Source organism: Charadrius vociferus, unplaced genomic scaffold (genome assembly GCF_000708025.1).
Source record: "Charadrius vociferus isolate BGI_N301 unplaced genomic scaffold, ASM70802v2 scaffold549, whole genome shotgun sequence".
In the NCBI taxonomy this organism is placed as follows: Eukaryota; Metazoa; Chordata; class Aves; order Charadriiformes; family Charadriidae; genus Charadrius; species Charadrius vociferus.
Window position 1 is genome coordinate 1852823 of NW_009650103.1, and position 21536 is coordinate 1874358.

The following is a 21536-nucleotide window of genomic DNA, read 5'->3' on the forward strand; positions in this document are numbered from 1 at the left end:
TATTTGCGGTAGCAGTGATGCCACACACCTTCCTGAATGCAGCTGGGTTGTTTGTGGGGGTTCTGGGAGCTGGTGATAAGCTCTGCACCCTTGGGCAGGCAGGGTGGTGAGATGCCCCGAGATGCTGAAGGCAGCTGGGGCAGCCAGCCCAGGGGCTTGGTCTTGGGTATCACTGCAAACATCAGACTGTCTAATGTGTGGCTGTCCCTGAGGGTCTGAGTAATATTAATCTTTGGGGAAAATAATGGCTCAAGTGGCAAAAGGATACAGTTGTGATGTATTGTCCGGGCAAGGCTAAGCGAAGCTGTCGTGCAGACATTTGCTCTGGGCTCTGCTAGGGCTTTGCTGAGTTGGGTGGTTCATCTTTCTGACAGCACTTTGCTCCAAGTATCGAGTCAAAATTCAAAATAATTTCTTTTAAGCGTTTAAAGTCATATCTGGTTATTCCACTTCTGGGGACACCATCTCTCCTGACATGAGCAAGACCAGATTAGGAAGTTAATGAGGCGTATCGCTTGCATTACTTAATCAATGTTCTTAGAGACCTGAACATCTGGAGGTGAACCAGCCCTGCCTTTGCTGGCGTGGGGAGCGCTGGGTGTCAGACAAGCTCTCCGCTGTCTGCAGCAGCGAGAAAGTCAGGGTCTGAGTCTAATGGGATGTGGTGGAGGAGGGCTGCGAAGGAAAGGAGCCTTTTGCTTCACATCATTAGTCCAAACCCCCATGTGGATTTTTCCTCTTCTGTGAGGCATGTGTGTTTTGTTGGCCATCCAGCTGCATGGAGTGATAGGACGAGGGGGAATGGCTTCAAACTGGAAGAAGGGAGATTTAGATGAGATATTTGGAAGAAATTCTTCGCTCTGAGGGTGGTGAGCCCCTGGGGCAGGTTGCCCCGAGAAGCTGTGGCTGCCCCATCCCTGGAGGTGTTCAAGGCCAGGTTGGACGGAGCTTGGGGCAACCTGGGCTGGTGGGAGGTGTCCCTATATGATTTTTAAAGTCTCTTCCAATGGAAACCATTCTGTGATTTTATGCTCGTATGCACTGGTGGTTGTGCAGAAATACTGCTATGTGGTGGAGGGAATACCTGGCAGAGAGGGGGGATTATTTGATGGGATTTGCCCAGGCTTGGGCTGAGTTACGGGGTACACTTGCCTGCTGCATCCCTGCCCGATGCCACCTGCCTTCACCCCAGGCAGGGTTAGACGCTGGGCACAAGCCCTCCTGGGGTCTGGGCGAGCCCGTGGGCAGCAGGAACAGCCCGTGAGCACCGAAGCACCGTGCTGGGCTGGATGCTGCTCTGCCGTAACTGGTTCATAGCCCAAGGCAGGGCTGTGGGTTTACCTGTTATCCCCGCTGGTGTGAATTTCCATGTGGTTGTTTCGTATAGTGGGGCTGTTTGCGTAATCCTTTGGGGAAGTTTGTTGGGGTATTTGCTTCCAAACAACTTTTTGGGTTGATCAGCTTAAGAAAAAAGAATGGAAACGTTTGCCTCAGCGTGATGGCAACTTCTTGATTTAAAGCCTTTCTCTCAGATCATGAATTTCCTGTCTGATGCTTAATCTCCAGGATGTGCTTGAACGATGGAGATTGGGTGAAGACATCCAGAAAATAGAACTACTGTAGCTAATAAGATAGTATATTCTCCCTTCTGCCCTAGCGCAGACAGCTGATCAGCTGGTCCTCTCTGCATTGAATTGGTGTCTCTGACCACGCACGGCGGCCGAGCCTTGAAGCCGGTATTAACATTGTATTTGCAGATGCATTGAAAACATATTTCATCTGCTTTTTAAATTGTGATGAACGATTTGTGTGAGGCAGGCTAATAACAACTTGGATCTGAGCAAATGCCAGTCTTATTGCCTGCTAATTCTTGTTTTCTCCTTTTCTTTTTACAGCTGAACCTGCAGACCTCTTGAAGGTATTAGATTTTCATAATTTACCTGATGGTATAACAAAAACAACAGGGTTTTGCACAAGCAGAAGATCTTCAAAAGAAGCAGATGTTGCTTATAGAGTAACAAAAGATGCTCAACTTAGTGCGCCGACAAAGCAGCTGTATCCTGGTGAGTCCGCAGCTTTTTATTTGTCATATGGAAATATCTGATCCTTGGCTCAGATTCCGCAGGCACATATAGGGCACTGCGTAACTCCTTCATTTTCCAAGTGTGCTTGCGTGTTCCCTTGGCAGGGAGCGATTCTGCTGTTTGAGGGGGCTGCAAACTTTCAACCCTCAAATAACATTGCAGTAAGTTGTTCTTTTATCGTTGCCTTTGCACATGGTGGCGGGTTTCACTGCAGAAGATGTGGCCAATGCCTACATCTGTTCCCTCCTATATTAGAAAGCTTCTGCTGTCTCATTATCACACAGGGACATCCAGCTGGGGAGAGAGACTTGGAAGATGCAAAGGAACGCAGACCATGTTTTGTTCTGCGTTTGTGGAGCGTCGAGCACAGTAGGGTCTTATTCTGTGGCTGCGGTGTCACTCATAACACAAATAATCACCATATAAAAATAATAGACTGCCCCACAAGAACAGATGTCCCAAGAAAAGTCGTTTGAAGAAATCGGAGGTTCACTGGAGAAAGCCACTAGGTTCACAAAGCCCTTGAGGAGCATGTGGGCTACCGACCATTTTATTTGTCACTGAGGATGTACTGCAGTTTTTTAAATTTTTTAGGCGAAGGGACAATCGCTACTGTAGAGTAAAATGTGCTTATAAAAAGACTGGACACATTACGGACCCAGACTACTCACTGCCTCAGAGCTTCGGCATTGAACACGTAGTCACCACGAGAAGTCTTCCTTCCAAAGCCCTGCAGGAGCACCGCTGTATCCCCGTTTCGCACGGGGGAGCGCAGGGACGCTGGGAGTGGGCACGGTAGGATTTTCTAGGTTTGGTGAGAAAAGTGCCTTTGCAGAAGGTTTAGCAATGAGGCAGAAAGACGCTGTGTGTAACTTGTCTGTGAAGCAGTGGATGACTTAAGCAAAGCGGACAGGCACACACGTTCTCCTTTGGTGTTTGTGAGAGAATTAATGATACAAAATGCGTTAGCTAAATCAGAGATAATGTGGCATGCCACAACCAATGCTTTTTAATTAACATGCTGTATCTATCAGACCCAGCCTGTCAATGGCTTAAACGAGGACTCCGGGGCTGGAGTGCCGATGCGCTTGCATCCTCCGGTCCTGTATTTCCTTTATTGCATGTGTTATCACTAAGGTTATTTTCAGCCTTCATTATTATCCTGCTGTGACAATAAGCACGTGAATTATATTTAGCCTGTGGTGAGCAGGAGCGTACCTTGTGTCTCTCATACGAGCTGAGAGCCTGACATGGAGAAGAGAGCAGCTGTGCCTGGGCTGCGGGCTGGTAGCCCTCCATCGCATGGTCCACCCTTAGCGAAGATGCTGCTCAGTTTTGCCAAAGCCCTGTTTCAATGTCTGCAGAAGTGCAGAACAGAGTTTACCCTTGTCTTGGTTGCTGCCCAGGACAGGACAGTCCTTTCTGACTATAGATAATATCATCATGTGCCTGACTGCCAACTGCACCCGTCTGCCAGGTTGTGCCTTCATATCCCAGAGGACTGTGCCTGTGGATATGGGGAATCTTCACCCCAGGGACGGGCTGCAAGAGCCCTGCAGTGACCCCTGAGTCCATCCATTTCTCCCAAGGCAAGATCAGCTCAACCAGAGTGTGTTTAACCACTTGTGTGTATTCTTTACATGTATCTGAAATGTCTCAAAATTTTGACCCAACTGGTCCCTTCGAGCTCAGAAGCGCTTGAAGGAAAGGGTTCCAGTTTGGAACATACAACTGTAGTGCATTTGAGAGCTTTCCAGGAGTTGCTGTAGCCACTGTGAGACCTTGCCTGATCACCATTGTGTTATGGAAACCAGTAAACAGTGGTGACCCTGAGATATAAAAACACAAGGATGGAGTATTCTGGCTCATGTAGCAAAGAACCTGGCTGACACCACTTGCAACAAAGGTTAACACAACAAGACAACATGCAGCACTGAATTGTGGTCACAGGAAAGAACTCGGCATTGTAGGAGATTTTCTTGCTTTTGTCCCATGTTACTACTTGTATGTCCTCTTTAAGTTCTTGGTTTGCATCTACTGTCTTCCTTGGGTGCGAAGATCTGGATGGTGTTTCCTTGGTGCCATCAAGCAACTTTTCAATCATTCCATCACCTGGACAACCATGGGGTGCTAGAAGCAGCTCTGTCCCTCTCTGGGGACTTCCAAAGTCATTGAGTCTACTCTGTTGCTTGCTAAAGAAATCAGAAGGGAAGAGCAAAGTGAAGAACACCCAGTGTTTTCCATCAGATCAACAGATGTTTCCTCAGTAAATCTCCATAACTAGATGTGACTTCAGCTCACACCACCAAATGAATGTGAGAGGAGATAAAGATAACAAAGTAATTGCAGTGCAATGTACCAGGGGAAATGTGGTTTTAGGGATTTCACGTTAACAGGCGGGTGGGTTATAGCATAACCTTCCCCCGCTGCTATAGAGCACCCTCGGCAAATGTACACCGCACATAATATTTTGTGCTAATTAGAAGTCGGTGCTTTTCTAAGATGGTAATTTTATGGGCTTTGCATTCTGCTTCCACAGCCAGCAAAGCGAGATAGATATATATATATCTAAAAGCTTGTCTGTTTTTTCAAGCCCACAAGAGTGAGAAAATCTGCTGAGATGCTCTTTGTCCTTGCTCCCTAAATAAGTTCTGCTTCCCACCAAAACTGTGCTCCTCCAGCAGAGGCAAGAAAGGCAAAGTTTTCAGTGGCAGGCAGCAAAATGTCATTTGCATTCTTCTAGCAAACTCTCTGTTCTCTGCACTGCTTGTGGGTGTCTGCGTATATATTTAAGAGCCGAAAAATCTCTTATAGCTTGAACAGTCATCTCGGAGGGAAACAAGCCGTAGCAAAATTGAGAGCCTTCTCAGATGAAGAAAAAGGCCAGAAGTTGGTGACACCGTTGAAGAGCTGTTTTCTTTTGAAAAGTGGCTCTGGAAATGACACCACCTCACGCAACAGATCTGCTTTGTGTTTGTGTCAGGAACTGGATCAGCTCATTGTTTCTGCTGATTTTCTGCTATTAAGCAGCTAAAGCTTTCCTGTCCTTCCCACACCAGCAGCAGGGCTCTTTATTGTAGGCTGTTTGGATACACCTGCAGGATCTGGGTTAGGAAGGTGTCCAAGCTGTCCCTGTTTTGAAGACCATGAGATTGCACAAGAGCCTTTAATCCCTGCTTGTGGTACTCGGGAGAGAAGAAACTCAGTGTGACTCTACTGGTTTGCATATTGGGGCGTACCCCAGATGGCAATCTGCTCAAGTGGAGCTAAGGGCATCAGCATGGGGTGGAGGCATCTGTGCCCACCCCGGACCTCCTCGGCTCTTTCCATGGCTTCATCTGCAGAATTGGAGTCTTAACTCTTTGCTGCCTTGCAGGAGGTTGCATGTAGTGAATTTGAAAGGACGAGGCCATGGGGTGACAGAGCGATGCTGAAGCAAATTCAGCTTCGGCGCAGCGCCGTTAAGAGCGGAGATGGATGTGCAGCATCTCTCAGCATGAGCTCATTTGAAGATGCGAATCGAGTACAAGGGCTTAATCCCAAACCTGTTGTTGGGGGGATGTTTCCATTGTCTTTAAGGGGATTGGGGTCAATTTCTATGTGCTTCGTATATTTATTATGATGTATTTATTAGTATTGCTGTCTGTGTGGATGCGTTTTCATACATCATTCAAAAGCCTGGGCCATTTCTAGCTATGACAGTGAAGGCATTGTTATTTTGCCAGGACAGCAGAGCAGTAACAGAGTAATGTCAGCTGTAATTCATCCATTATGGTTATTTGGGTTGAGAAACTCACATCACCATGGAGACATTTTAATAATAATGAAAAAAAAATTAAAAGCAGCTTTTTAATGAGTTGGCAGCTTGTCCAAGTTGAAAGGTACTGTATTGTGGATTCATAATGAAATTTTGGACATGAACTATTTTACATAAAAGGCCCAAAACTGTAGCCTGTAATTGGAACCAGGAAGACGTATGGTCTTGATTCCGTGCTACGGGAGGATTTGTATACAGCAGGAGGGAGATAAAGCTCAGCGCATCCTATGGCAGGCACAATAATCGGATGCCTGCCTTTGCCAAATATCGGGCTCTGTGTCCTAGGGGGAAATCGGGCTATAATCATGGCATTTAATTACCCGACTGTGAGTCCTCTGTTCAGAATACCCCTTTATGCTTCTTTCCAAACGCTGTTTAACTAAGGTGAGGGACATAACTTGGTGCAAACACAATGTGTCTCTGTAGGTATCCTCGGATGTCCCCCTGGGTGTCCTCTGTTTGCACAGGCTGTTTGTAGCAGCGTTTTTGGGGCAGCCCAGCCTGGCCATGCCTCCTGCCTCCTCCGCTGCAGCGGCGGAGCCCCGTGCGAGGCAGCTAGAGGCGTTTTAAACGCTGGTTTGTTAAAAAGAGTTAAAGTAACTCCCAGGCAGAAGAGGAGAGGGTGAGCTCACGGCCTCTTTGCGTTTGAACTTGCTGTGGTTGGAAGAATTCCCCACTCCCATGTTCCCAGTCCCCTCCCTGGGTCAAAATCCCTTCTGCAGCCCTGGGATGCCATCTAAGAAAAGCCTAAAGGGGTGAAGGAAATCTATTTGAAGCTTATGGGCACCGAGCTTGACATTCCTTTTTTTTTCTTTTTCTTTTTTTCTTTTTGTGGTTTTATATGGCCACGGATCTGCAGTTTAAAAACGATCCATTGTGTCGTTCCCTTCCCTGCGTGCCGCCGGCTGCCACACACGTAGTTGGTCCCGGCACACACCACGCCGCGGTGCCCATGGCGGGGCTGCCCCACTTGGCTCTGCCCTGCCCGTGGTTTAAGATTTCCCAAGCAGATACCCAGCCGTACAATGCAATCCTTGTTTTTGAAAGCCTGGACCTTAAAGGAAAGATACCCTGCAAGTCTCGCGCTGCTGAAACGCAGCGTCTGAGGAGGTTATGCCCTGCAGGTACCCAATCTTTCAGTAGATCCCATCTCCAATAATCATTTGATCGAGAAAGCTCCTTTGCCAATGCTTCTGGTGTTTTTAAGATGTCCTGTTTGGGATGAGCCCAAACTGGAAAGCCTGGAGGCGCAACTTTCCAATCTGAATGGCAGAGAAAACCCAAACGGAGGAGTTGTATCCTGCCCAGGGTGTGACTCGATGCCCAGATTGACTTGAAGCTTGAAATTCATTTGTCTGACATCGCAGGGAATTGACCCTTCCCCTGAGTAGAGCATTGCCTCTCTACTGACCGTACCTGCTCCGTAGGTTAATGGCTTTAATCCTTCAAACCTTGCAAAAATACAGACAAATCACCTGAGATCACGCTGGGTTGCTTTCTTGAGAGGAGAAGAGGCTAGGAAACTTGTTAGATGCTTTTAAATATGCAGACAAATTAGCATCTCCTACTGATTGCCAGTTTTATTTCTGTTTTCAGATTTTTTTGTGTCTGTGGCTTTGGCTTTCAGGGTTGGTGCAGAATGCTCTGTCTTGTCTGGAATAGACAAAACCTGATGCAACTTCCCACTGCCTTAAATAAAACCCTTCAATATTGTGTGTGCCTCATTGGCACGGGATGCTTCATTTCCTCTGTCCCTCTGTCATCTTAAATTAATTTGGGGACCTCATGATACATGGAAACAAAGTCTTTGCCTTGTCTCCTAAAAAGCTCTAGGGTGCACTAAGGAAGGGTTAGGTGCAAATAATACAGATTTAAACCAACAGCTTTTTTAAAACCTCTGTTTCCCCAGCACTATGGTCTCATCCCAAACCAGTAGATCCCTCGCCATCCTTTGCTTGTAGGTTCAAACGTGTGGTGGCTTTTGGCTCTGTGGCAGATTGCAATAAGGGCTAGAAAAAGGCTTTCTGATCATAAACAAATGACCTTCAGAGATGTTCAGTCCTGCACCTGAGGTTTTAATGTGCCATTAGAGCAGGTAACCCTTGGAGGATGCTGTTCTACACTGGCTTTGCTGGTGCAGTCTACTTTGGGTTGCAGCCCATCCCAAGCCCGTATCACAATAGGCTTTGGGGGTAAACCAGTTCTTCATGTGGCCACTAAGATGCTGCCCAATATAAAGTTTTAAGGTTGATGTGCACACATCTGGAGGGATAAACCAGTGGTCTCCCTGTGGGTCATTAGATGACAGGACTGTTTCTGTAGGGATTAATTTTCAAGGAAACCTGACTAACCTCTTTGCTTTTCCACTCCAGCTTCCCCATTCCCAGAGGACTTCTCCATTCTAACCACTGTAAAAGCGAAGAAAGGAGGTCAGTCCTTCTTGATCTCAATTTACAATGAGCAAGGGATCCAGCAAATTGGTGTGGAGATGGGTAGATCTCCTGTATTCCTGTATGAAGACCATACAGGAAAGCCAGGCCCAGAAGACTATCCTCTCTTTAGAGGCATTAACCTAGCAGATGGCAAGTAAGTGAAATTTTGTGCACAAAGGAAAAAAACAAACCCAGTACATTGTTTATATCAATACCAGCATGTTGAACGTTGTGTAAAATAGGAGTCATGTATATATAAATGTATATACACACCTTTGACTACTTCCAAGTGTCCCATTCTTGAACTTTGCCCTTTGGTGAATGAATACTGTATATATAAAACGTCCCAAACACCCGTCGGTGCAAATTGTCTGGCTCCTATGGGGATAGGAGTGCTGTTGACTTTTGCTGCAAAGGGCCTTAAGAAATCAGTTTGTCTTGCAAAATCCCCAGTGAGCCTTTTGCAGGACCGTAAGGAGGGTGGAAAAGGGGGATTAGCCAGGGAGTTATCCGTGTGGCTTTGTCACCTGCCTCTTGTTGAAGCCAGAACTGGCGCTCTCCTGCCTGTTTTGGAGGGATGGGAAGCGAACGGCATCATCTGTCAATACAGCCTTCCTGTTTCAAATGACATCTTTGGGGTCTGCCCAAGGGTGATTTTCATGAGTTTGCAGAACATCAGTTTATGAAAAGCTTCATTGTTATACAATCGTTAGCTTGTTCTTGAAAGTCCAAGGCTCTGTTTAACACGTTTGCGGACTCTGTTCTTCTAGGTGGCACAGGGTAGCTATCAGTGTGCAGAAGAAAAATGTCACCTTGATTTTGGACTGTAAAAAGAAGATAACCAAGTTCTTGGACCGAAGTGACCATCCCATCATTGACGTTAACGGCATCATTGTATTTGGAACAAGGATATTGGATGAGGAAGTCTTTGAGGTAAGTCATGACATTGAACAGCTCTGGAGATGTTCCACAGAGACGATGAGCTGGCTTCTGGTTGATGAGGTATTTACAGCTCACTTTTAAAACTTGTATGAGATTTTTGCATAATAGAACACTATCTTATGCAATTTAATTTTTTGAAAGTTTTTGTTTGACTAGGTAAATGCTTTCTGTAGTAACGATGAAAACAGTGGGCCAAATGACCTGTTGGAGTGAGCTCCTCTGCTTCTCTGGTTTCATGCCCTTGCTGGGGTTCTAGACCAGTCCCTGCACTGGGATCTTGTAGGTCTGTAGCTCTTCTGCTTTTGGCTTGTTTAGCATGGGAAGGGCTCACAGCGTTTTCATTCATCCTCATGTAATGATTTAGATAATGTTGCAGGGGCAGTAAATGAAGGCCGAGGAAAGCAGCTCCCTTGCAAGTGGCAGTTCACTCTGAGGCTATAGGACTTTGTGCTTTTCCCACACGTTGGCCATTGATTCTTGGTTTCTTGCACCATGCCATAAGGGGACTCTCCTCGACAGCTTGTTTGGCAGCCCTGTCACCTCCCACACAGCAACTGCTTTTAAAAAGCAAACCAAAATTGCGATGGGTGGCATGTTCCCATGAGCTCCTCTGATTTAAGCAGAGAGATAGAGGGTTATTTATAGACAAGGTACATATGGTAGAAGTTCTTCCCATAGTTCAGCAGCTAGTTTAATATATGCATTTCACTGGCAATCTCAACTTCTGTGGTCTGCTGCACTTCTGAGGCTTTCATGTGTATGGGAATCTTCTCCTTGATCTTTCTTGCAAGCTAGAATTGCTTCTCTGAAACCGGCGCTGGTGCAATGGAGTGTAAACGAAGACCTATTGATCTCATCTCCTTACTTACATTTTTGTGGAAGGAAGAGCTGTATCTCATAGGCCTCCCTGACCCAGCAAAGGGATGGGGAATATCTCCGATCGGTGGATAATTAGAGCCGTAGCAAAGCCAGCTCTTGTCTGCATTTTGCTGTCACTTGGAAGGAAAGTTCCAGTCTGTTTAACATTACCAACATCTGGGAGCTGGTCTGCTGTAAGCAGAGCAAAAATGCATGGACTGAACGGTGCTGCCAAAATCTCAGTTACAGAGTTAGAGCTGAACTTCTAAATAGTATTAAATGAATAGACATTCCCTGGGAAGATTAACAATTAAAATGGAAAGTAAAAGCTGGGTTTCATGGGCACTGGAGTGTCTTTCGCAAGTGTTGGATGTTCTGCCAAAAATTTCAGCAGCCGCGCTGGATGCTGTATTTTAAGCGGAGCTGTTATATGAAGCAGTGAGCTCTTGTAGGGAGCTGCTGGACCTGGGGATCTAGTAGATCCTCTTAGAGAGCTTGGTATCGCATCCAAACTGGATAAGAAACCTATGCTTTACGCTACTCCATTTTGTAAAGTAACGCAGTTTCCATAACCACCTCTGGAGCTTGAGAGGTTCCCGGGTGGCTGTTAGTGCTCACCTGGGTTTAGCGCTGCCGATCCCTCTGCCAGGTAAGGGAACACACGTTTCTGGGTGGCGATGCTCCGCTGTTGGCCCTTCCCTTGGGGGTGGCCACAGCTCCCTTGCTGGAAAGGACTTGTCTGGGGGTACAAGCTCAGAGGGCTTGTGGAACCTCCTTGACCTTGGGAGGTGGGGTAAAGTGGAGCAAACGTTCCCCTCCACTGGAGCCTGTTGCCTGTTCTGGGAACAAGATGCAGCTACAAGGTCATTGCAGGCGCTTACTGACAGCTGGGCAGTTAGCAAGTGTTTTCTTCCCTCTGTCTTATAACATGTGTACTGATATTATACAGCATATATATAAAAAACCTCTCTGGTTTTGGTATTTGTCCTTTTTTCTCTTGCCATCCTCATCAGACAAAGAGGGCTTTCAGGGTATTCACACACATGCTAATCAAGATACCAGCAGCTTTAAACTGAATGTAATTAATAGGTTTCATGAAGGCAGTGGACTGCAACCTAATTTCCTTCATATCTCAGCAACTTAATTTCCTTTGGTCCCTCCTTTCTTCTTTCTGCAATCTGCCAGCCTACGCAGAAACCGTGTAGAGAAAATTGTGGCTCAGAACAACGGGAAATGGGTGTAAAGTGTTAAAGTGATGGATTCCTGGAAAGCTGCTAATTTCTGGACCGAATGCAGAACGATGAGATGAAGCTGCTGCTGTCCTGTAGACAAGCGCTCTGCAAACCTCAGCTAACAAGATGCTCCCCAGTGTCTTCTGCGCCCGGGGAGTTGCCTGGCTCTTAGGTGTTTGTCGCTTTTGCTGGAAATCAAAATAACCCAGTTGGTTTGGGAGTGGGATGGATGGCAGCGCCGGGGAGGGCTTAGGCTGTGTTTGAGCACGGATCAGCAGGAGCTCTAAGTAGTGGGAATTTATATTCTCCTTGTCAGGACTGAAATCAAATAAAACCCCAAATGCTTTTTGTTTTATTTTGAAAGATGTAATTATTTAAGCTCCAGGTCTAGCTGGGGCTGGAAGCAAAGCGGCATCACTCGAGGGCCCAGATGGGGACTTCCCCGCTCGTGTTCTGCTGCAGAAAAAAAGCCTGGCAGGAAAGGTTAGGGGAGTTTCAAAATATTTCTCTCTAGCACAACATTCTTCCAGTGGAAAAACGACTTCCTCTCATTAAAATTCAATTAGTTCGGAGGCTGTGTGGGTCCCTCTGTACGGCTGGGGGACCGCTGGGGAGGTTTGAACAGGGGCCAAGCCCGGAGCCTAGGTTATACAAGTTAAGTTTTGTGCTGAGCCGTTGTTCAAAACAGAAGTTTACAAATGTCAGGACAGGCTCTCGCGCCGGGGTTGGGAAGTGGCGGCCGGCTTCAAGCTGTGACTGAGAGGATGCTGTTGTGAGGCGGCAAAGGGCTTTCTGCAAGGAGAGAGGGAAGGAGAAAAGAAATAGCCCATGGTGCAGGGTAAACGCTTCGCTCTGCTTGCAGGCTGTAGTACGCGGTGCTCCTGTGGCTACAGCAGCACTGGGAGGAAGTCAGGAGACCTGTGGATGTATCTCATTTTCAGAGGGATTAACTGTTTCTTTTGATGTGCTTTTTTTAAACACAGTAGAAACCAAGTTCTAGGGTAGCCTAATGATTAGGTGTTAGGAATAGAGGGAGGATGAAGTTTGGGAAAGTCCCTTTCCCAGAAAGCAAAGCATCTTCTGCCTGAAACCCCGGGAGGCTTTCCAAAATGTCCTGGTGATGCGGTGGCCTTGCTCCTGCCTCCGCTCTGCCGCGATGCTCTGCGGGAGCCGCCGGTTCGGTGTCTGCGATCTACTGCGGGGGCCACCTTTTTGTGCAGCATCCTGTCCGTTCTTGTGTGGATAACAAGGAACTGGAAGTGTGAGCCCACTCACAGCAGCGTGTGGAGCCCGAGGCTGACCCGTCGGCCTTTGTGCTGATCCCGGTAGCCTGTGCTGGTGTGAGAGCTGAGAACGCGTTGAGTGCTCTTCAGACCAATGCTTGGCTCGCTTGAGCGTTTATTTGGCTGTTAGACGCCCGGTTCTGTTGCATATTGTACCCATCAACCACAGCCGTGGGGTATTTGGGTGCTTTGTGGGCTTTCATCTGAGCTTGTTCATGGAAGATGCTCACGCTGAGGAATTTCTGCTCCGTGCCCAGCTCATCGCTGAGTTCAGGGGAGAGCACCTATCTCCCTGCGGCTTGCTCCTTCCACCAGGGTGGGCAATCGGGCTGGAATATGGTCTCTCTCCCACCCAACCAAAGCCTGGCGAGGCTGTGATGTGACAGCTCGCGTAATCCATTTGAGCGCCACGTCCCAGGACCACACTGGATGGCACCTCCCCGTGGGTTGGCTTTTCCAACCGGCCGTTTGCTGCGGTGGTCTGGTGGAAAAGAAGTTCAGCCGGCTCCGGGCTGAAGAAGTTGTTCTGGTTTAGCAGATGTGGGTTGAAACAAAGTTCAGGCCTTGGCTCGCTAAGGTCGCTGGTGCTGCGTTTCAGTCCCAGAAGTGGCTGTATGACAGCAGCGAACCGAGAAACCCCATAACCCACAGCTGTGGAGGATCTTTATGAACGCAAAGTGCTGCACAATGTCTGTGGCAGGTAAACGTTACTGTCTCTGGGTTGGATTAGGTGAACTTAACTCCTTTCCAAGGGTGTTTTGAAGCATCTCCTGTAACCCTGTAGAAGTTTGGTTTCTGCAGCAATGTGTGGCCCAGGCCTGTTTTGCCACTTAGCGTTACTCTGCGGACCGGCCCTTACAGCGATGGGCTGATGAAGAACATGAAACTTGTCCAGACTTTGCCAAAGTCCCCGGTATGCGATGTCTTCCATATTTCTGCTGCAAATCCCATTTTGTCTTCTGATCTGTCAGGAAGAGACCATTGTGTGAGGCTGCTGTGTCGATAAAAGCGCTGTTCGGCACCGGGCCGGCAGAGCTGGCATTGGCATGGTTAAAATTATGGTGGAAAAACAAGTAGGTTTTGGTAAAACTGCTGAGGGTAACTTAGTGACAAGTGATGATGATTTGATGTGAATTATTTTTGGTTCACCTGTTTAAAATTTTGCAAGATTGTCCCACAAGTTAACTGGTGTTTTAACCCTCTGGAAATAACGTTGGTTTGTAGGAGCGTCTGGTGTTGGGGTAGGTGAAACTAGTTTTCCCGTAAGTGGCAAAGCTCGGTGCATGTGTATATTGCTTTTGAAGGTTTATGCCTTTTACTGAGGAGCTTATTTTGTCCAGCTGAGTACCGTAACTGTGTCTCATTGGTCTAGCTGGTACCGTAAAACCAAGTGGGTTTCCTCTGATCCTGCCAAACAAGGTGCAAAGTGAGAGGGTCTTGGACACCTGCGGACGCCGTTCTGCCAAAGCGGCGAAACCGTGAGGGGCTGACAAAGCGTTTGCGATTAGCTCATGCCAAAGCTCGTCCTGGGATGAGATCAGGCACGCTGCTGGGCTCTGGATGATGCTGAAAGGACGGGGCTTTTTATTCTCTTTCCTCCTTTTGTGTCTTGGAAGACCACTGGTGAAATCAAGACATCAGAAATGGAGGGAAAGCAATTTGTGCCGGGGTGAGCCAGAAGGCCCGGGCAGGATGCCAGAGGTGCTCTTAGGGCCGTTGAATGTTTCAAGGCGCAACAAGACAAAGCAGAATAGATGCTTCAATGCTCTAAGCCGAGACATTGGGGCCGTTCAGGTGCTGTGTTGCTCTCGGGTTGAAATGCCAACTCTCTTTTCATCTTCTGGCTTGTTTACACTTAAAAAACAATTATCGCTGTGGTTGATAATCCCAGATTTCGTTTCACTATCGTCAGGGTTTTGTCCCTCCCTTCCCATGCTCTTGGCTCCAGCGTTTCCAGCTCAGGAAAGCGCTCTTATTTTTAAGGTTTCTGTATACTATTTTTCTCAGACTCCTTTGAGGTTATAAGGTTGGATTAATAGCTTTTGCTTTAGTGAAAGGTGTACAAATCAAAATAGGGTTCTTATGCACGTAGGCGCATCTTACGGTATTTTTTGGTGTTTGAGGATGGAGAGATTTAGGGCTCCCCTTTTGCAGGCAGATCTGCTGTTAATATATCAGATAGCCTCTCTGTTACCGCAGGAGGACAGCTCTGCTGCCAGTACGGGGGGCTGTGGGGAAAGCCACATCGGTGGTAACTGCAATATTTGCAAACTTTCTCAGCTCTTGGGTGCGAAAGTACCGTGGGGACCTCGGCTCCGTGTCTGATCCAGACCTAGACCCATGCCTGCCTCGGCACGGCCGTTGCTGCCGTTCCCATCCCCGGGAGGCTCTTGTGCAAATGTGAACAGAGCGGTGGAAACATGGGAACGCTTATCTATGTGTTTATGGGAGAAGCGACAGGGTCCCCAATAGCCTCAAACCAGAAGCATCTTAACGGCTCCACTGAGCTCGGTGAGGCTTCTCCTGAGTGCGGCGTTGCACCCATCGTGTTCTGCAAGACCTGGGCTTACTCCGGAGGGCTGGGAAGGAACTGGGCAGAGCTCATGTTTATTAAGTTCTTGTTAACCTTCAAAAAGCTTTTTTTTTTTTTTTTTTAAATTAATTAGGGGTTTTTACTAAGGTGAATTTCTCTGTCAAGATGCACCAGGGATACATGCTGCCGTGTATTTTTCCCCATCTCGGCAGAGTGCTGAAAGAGCTGATTCCCAGTGCTGGCTGCCTGCTTGCCTGGCCCTGCCAAATCTGATTTCACCTCTTCTGCTGTAGAGCCTTTCAGGGAGTGCAAAGAGTCGATGTTTTACACCACCAGCATATACCATGGTGTGAGATGATGGAAAATAAAAGGTTCTGAGCCAGCGTTAGGGTTCTTTATTAAAGATGACTGTAGCTTTCCCCAGTCTCCCAATAATTCTCCATTTAGTCACTGGTTTTCTCATCATTTCTTCTGCTTTTGTTTTTTCAAAGGGATCCTCTTTAGCGAAATGGTGCGCTTGAGACATATGGATTAAATCACAGAGCTAGGCTCTTCCAGAAGAGCAACGCTGCCTAGAAAACGTCTACAATTATTGGGTTTGCAATTAATGGGGAGATTTTTTGTGCCAGAGTCCAAGCAATGCAGTCAGTCTAATCAAAATCCAAACGTGATATTTGGCCGCGGTTGGCAAGGTCTCGCGTGCAGCATCGTCTTACACAGGTGCCCAGGGACGTCATCTGGTTTTATCAGCGTGTCTGTACCGAGGGAGGGGCAGGACTGGATCCAGAATAAGAATTGCAAAACAGCTTGTAAAAGTTAGTCCGGGCTTCAGGTGGTTTCATTTGAATCCTAAACTGACACCATTGCGTCTGACCTCTGTCTGTCAGGTGCCAGCAAGGAAAGTGAGGATTTGGGTGGAAACATCAGATTAATTGTTTGCGTCCACTTTGCTCAAACTCTCGTTTTCCATTTCGATGTGACGGGTAGGTGGCGGTTCAGCCGTCTGGACTGCAGTCAAGCTTTGTGACTGGGTCAGGGTTGCCTGTAATGACATAGCCTTATTAGTCATGATTACAGAATACACATATTTAATGTTTCTAATTTTTTTGATTTTGGGGTTTTGTTGTTTGGTTGGTTGTTGTTTTTTTTTTTTTGGTCAGTGTTAAATTCTGTTTCATAAACTGCAAAAGAAACTGTGCATTGGCATGTGTCGATAATTACTGCAGTTTGCTGGTATCGAATGCCTTCAGGCCTCCGACAGCATACAATGTCCTGTTTGAAGAGAACATAAAAGTGCTTTTATTGATGTTTAACAGTTATGCTATGCATCATATATCTTTCAATACAGTCAAGTTAAGCATCAAGCTAGGAAGCTGGACGGTCTTAGTGCTGCTTTTGCAATTTGTCCAGAGTCAAGCCCCTCAGTCTTACAGGAGGACCTGCACTGGTTTCATCTCCGGGTGGGTTCTGCTCAGCGTTACCTTCACGGCAGTGGGTGTCCTACTGGGTGGGAGCTGCTTCTGACTTCCAGCAATATGTTGTGTTAAATGGGGTTCTGACTGCTGGGAGTCTGGATTTCAGTTTCAGACACCTCCATTAGTTAACGTGAATAACCCATCACAGCATCCCAGACTGGTGGGGGCTGGAAGGGCCCTCTGGAGCTCCCCCATCCCACCCCCCGCCAGAGCAGGGGCACCTCCAGCAGTGGCACAGGACGGCGTCCAGGCGGGTTTGGGATGGCTCCAGAGGGGGAGACTCCCCCACCTCTCTGGGCAGCCTGTGCCACTGCTCTGCCGCCCTCACAGCAGAGAAGGCCCTCCTCAGGTGGAGATGGAACTGCCGATGGTCACGTTTGTGCCGTTCCCTCTTGTCCTGTCACTGGGCACCACTGAAGAAAGACTGTTCCCATCTCCCCGGCACCTCCCTTTAAATATTTATAAGCATTCTCTGGATCTTTGCTCTCCATCACATACGGTGTGTGCTGTGATTTATAAAAAAAAGGTAGAGTGATGGCCCTTAAGCTGTACTGATCTTCCTTGAGGTGACGAGAAGGGGAAGCTGCGGTTGTTCAGAGCACTTTATATTCCCTGTGTCCAACAGAGGAGGTAAAAGGAGGACTCCACATGGGAGGAGATGGGCAGAAAGCAGAATCCCAGGACGCGTGGCAGGGCGTAATAGCAGTGTGCTTGGCTGCCCGTCCTGCCCTCACCGCTGGTGTGTACCATCAGTCGGGAAAGGGGGTTTAGTCCTTTCGGTGTCACCCTGAGTAAGGGCTTTTTAACTGATGCTTCACTCTGCACTACCTGTGGGCAAGTGTGAAGCTTGGCCTGTGGTTTAATAGAGAATTCTTAGGTATAGGCTGAATATCTTGAGTGCTGGCGGGTTCCGTCAGCCCTGAGGAACCTGGTGGTGACAGCCAGCTTGCCGAGAGCCCCGCTCGCCGGTCACCAGCCTGAGTGCAGCAACAGGACGGTGGTGGCTCTAAATGGGAAATGGCACCCAACCCTGAGCAGTTGCTTGTTGAGGGGTCCCTCCTCGTGATTTTGTTAGCAATGCTGAGGATACAGAGCACTTGGGACTCCTTAAAATCCAGGGTTAACGCCTTCTGTGAATGGCTGGTGAAGGACATGAGAGACCTCACCCTGGTCTGAGGAACCGCTGGCTTCCCTGTCGGCTCCTGGACAGTGGTCACAATAGTGGTGATGTGCCATGACTCCACAGGCTACTGAAGTGGGAAATGAAACAAGTTTTTTGTTATTATGGTTCAAATAGGTAGTTTTTGGAGCCTGATGGTTGCCTGACTAGGGACTCCTGCAGGCTAGTTGGTTTGGATGAGCTTTTGCCATTTCGGAGGGCACGGGCAAGGATGCTGAGCAGGAAGCGGGGAGAACTGTCAGTGGGAGGGATGCTAAGCGGTACCACGCAGGGCTCTCCATCACCGCTGTCAGCTTGGGCCATGACGTAGAGAGGACAGGCAGGCTGTGGCCTGATTTTCTCTGCCCTGGGGTACCTCCTGCAGAGTGGGGTAACCAGTGGAAACTGCTAACGAGGAAACCTGAGGGGTCTCTGGAAGGCAAAGCTCATCCTTCAAAACAATTTCCATCCAGCACAGGGATTTTGGTGGGGTTTGGGGAGCGGAGTTGTGTCTGGTTGTTCCTGACGTTCACCTGGCAGAGATTTGTATTGAAATGCTGGCAGGCAGCGACCCAGGCAGGCTCGTTAGACATGATGGATGCTGCGAGGTGTAGTGTCATTACTCTTTCGGCTGACGGCTTCGTTTGTAGTTTGCTTCCCCCCTCGGATAGCGGGAGGGGAGGAGGAGGGGGCTCGGTTTGTTCCATGGAAACTCTGAGGTGCAGGAGGCTGATTGCTGAGCCCAGACGGGGTGATGTAATGCTGGAAACCTGCTCCTCTCCAGTGACATCATGCCAAGGTTTGCAGTGGCCTTGTGGACGTGGATGTCTGCTGGGAGCAGGCAAGCAGGACTGGGCTTCAGGAGCAGGAAAGGCACCGCGAAGGGAACCCGGAGTGTGTTAGAGAAGCGCTGAAGAGGAGAGCGAATGGACATGTTCGAGAAAAATAATTTCAGCTTGAGCATGGGGGAAAAGCCAAATGCTCATGCTATTGGGGAGACGTTTCCAGCTGAACTTTGTTGGCAGCATCACTGTGCAATATGTATAAGCGACTACTGAGAGCAGAGAGGGGTAGTGTGCCACTGGCCCACATCAGTGCATGTTTTCCCTTGCCTGCTAATTTGGGATCCTTGTTCTACGCAGAAGATGACACGCCAATTAGTCTTATTTGTATAAAAATGCATTTCTGGAGCAGAACGCTGCGGACAGGGAAACATCCTCTTCTGCGTACAAAAATCTTGATTGATTTGCATTGTTGCAGCAAACTGTTATAGGAAGGACAGACTCGTCTGAGCCAAAGTCGTGGGAAGAGCCACTGCTTTGAGGAAGAGGACGGTGAGACCTGCAACAAGCTGGTCAGGCAGGGAGGTGGGCTCGTGTCCTTGTTGTCCCGGCAGTGTTCAAGCTGATGTTTCTTTAAAATTTAGGGCTTTATTGCTATTGTCCTGCCTTCGCAGGACACGGCTTGAAGTCTTCACTTCTCTAAGCAAGGGTTTTACGGGCAGAGCCTCTCGTTGAAGCGAGAATAAAGTAAACCCAGCGTAGAAAAGACCATCCTAACTAGAAACCACTTAGTTGACTTTGTGTTCAACCCATTCCCTTGTCATTTAGGTACGAACAAATGAAACACATGTTCCTTACACATGGTGAGGCCTTTTTATTTTATTTTATTTTTTTTTTCCGAGGCAGTCTGGGCTGCTTGCCAAAGCCCAAAGGAAAGTCCGAGCCCACTCCAGACATCCCCAGCGTGCAGGTGTACGACTTACTTTGACAGAGCCAAGCGGGATCGAATGTATATGTTCACAATAAATACATCACCCTGGGGATGGGAGCTGGAAGAGGGCATTCCTAATGAGTTGTGCAGAATATTGGATGGGATTTGTGTATTTGTGTGTATGTGTGTTTTCTATTCCCTCCAAGAACACGGAAAAAAGTCTCTAACCGTGGGCTCATTGTTCTCCACACGTAGCCACATACTGGCTGTGGTTCAGGAGGTCAAGTCTGCTTGAACAAACAGTGCTTTGGCCACTGATGCGAAATGTGTGGGGAGATGAGAGAATTTGCGGTGAATATTACTTTTGTGCCCTGTTCTCTGCTCTGGAATGTCTGCAAACATCGCAAGGTTTTCCTGAGGCTTTGATGCCTTGCATAAGCAAATTTATCTGCAAATTATGTTTACCCTCTTCCAGCTTGTTGCTCAGAATACCGAAATCTGAGCTGCGATGCTCAGCTACCGCTGGCCGCACCGGTCACGCTGCATCCGTTCCTGTTCCTTAATGGGTTTTGTTCAGATAACCACGTTTCTGGGCTGAACTTCACATCTGCTCTTCAGGGTGTACACCAGGGTGTAAAATCCCAGCTCCCTTTCCTGGGATGAAAAGCTTTGGGTGTAGTGCCCAATTAGGTTTGTTACGGGAGCCGTGCTGGAATTTGTGTTAAAACGCAAGACTTTTTGAATGCTGAGTTTGAGATGGGAGATGGTGCACGGAGGTGCAAGAATGAAAAACCCCAAATTATATTTCACGGATAATTAGCAGTGTTGAATCATAATGGCAGAAAGACTTTGGAGTACGGAGGTGAGAGATGTATGAACATCGACAAAGGAGGCAGTCCAGTTTCCCGGAGAAAGATGTATGGACAAGAGGTGTTATGCCTACATGTCCACATGAGTTTAGCTATCCATTTTCAGCTCTTTCCTGAGCAGCCGAATTTGCAGCAATGGTGGGAAATAGCAAGAGGAACCTGCACAAAAGCTTCCTTCTCGGGTGGTCCCAGCAGATGTGTCCTGCTCAGTGCCCCATGGTTTGGTGATTGTTGTCAGCCAAATGCAGGAAAATTCTTTCCCAACCAAAATTTGGTGTTAAGTTAAATTCTGAGTGTGTCAGCAGATATCCCCACGGCTAAGCATGTAATCCCACTTATATCCTGAGATAACTTTGGCAGCCAGGTCTATTTTTCCCCTATTCCCTTTAATCCATAAAACCTGGATTCTGTATTTACCTCCTGGGGCAGAAAACATTCCAAGTCCTGATTAAAAGCCTCTGTATATACAAACCCCTTGATCCTGAGCCACCTCAGCGCGGAGGGCTGAGGATAAAACCTCAGGGGTGGATCTTGGGGTTGTGGCAGTCGGGGGATGGAAAGCCCATCTGTGGGACTGAGAAAACGGCAGCTCAGCTTCCAGATTAACTCAGCTATGAGGGAGGGGGGGGTAAAAAAAAAAGAGTAAAAGCAAGAGTGTGCAGCTTTTAGGTACCTTAGTGCTCAGAAGAGCTCCAGCTGTTGTGGGATGGGAGCAGGAAGCCCCGATGTGCTGCTAGGAGCAAAGAGCCACCCTTCGGCGATGGAAGTGAGCCCAGAGCGGGGGAGGCTGAGGCTTTCCAAAATGAGCCGTGGGCTCCGGAGCTGTCTGAGGACTCACCTGGGGTTTCGTACTGGAGTTTGGGAAGTGTTTAGGGAGCGAGGAGGGGAGAGGATGGGAAGTCCACAAAGCAGCCCCGGGTTGCTCTCCCTGCCCCTGTAGCAGTGGTGTGAATTGTCTGATGGAGCTGTGAAACGCCGTCGGCTGTGTTTGACCGTCGTGGATGGTCATGGCTGGATGTTTGATGGAGACCTTGGGCTGGATTTCTTTCCTGCCACCTCCTCCTTTTCTGTACCAAGACTGTCTGCTCCTCAAGGCTCTCCTGAGACCGTTCACCACCTTGCCTAGACCTTCTCTTTCC

The 21536-nt window shown here is 48.0% G+C and overlaps 1 protein-coding gene across 1 annotated transcript in view; it reads left to right on the plus strand.

Moving 5' to 3' along the window:
* COL5A1 (collagen, type V, alpha 1) overlaps nucleotides 1–21536 on the plus strand; it is a 128398-nt gene that overhangs the window by 4552 nt on the left and 102310 nt on the right. Inside the window, exons 3-5 of the mRNA XM_009892325.1 lie at nucleotides 1896–2063; nucleotides 8274–8487; nucleotides 9104–9266. Coding sequence (XP_009890627.1) covers nucleotides 1896–2063; nucleotides 8274–8487; nucleotides 9104–9266 — 545 coding nt within the window. The remainder of the gene's footprint in view (nucleotides 1–1895; nucleotides 2064–8273; nucleotides 8488–9103; nucleotides 9267–21536) is intronic.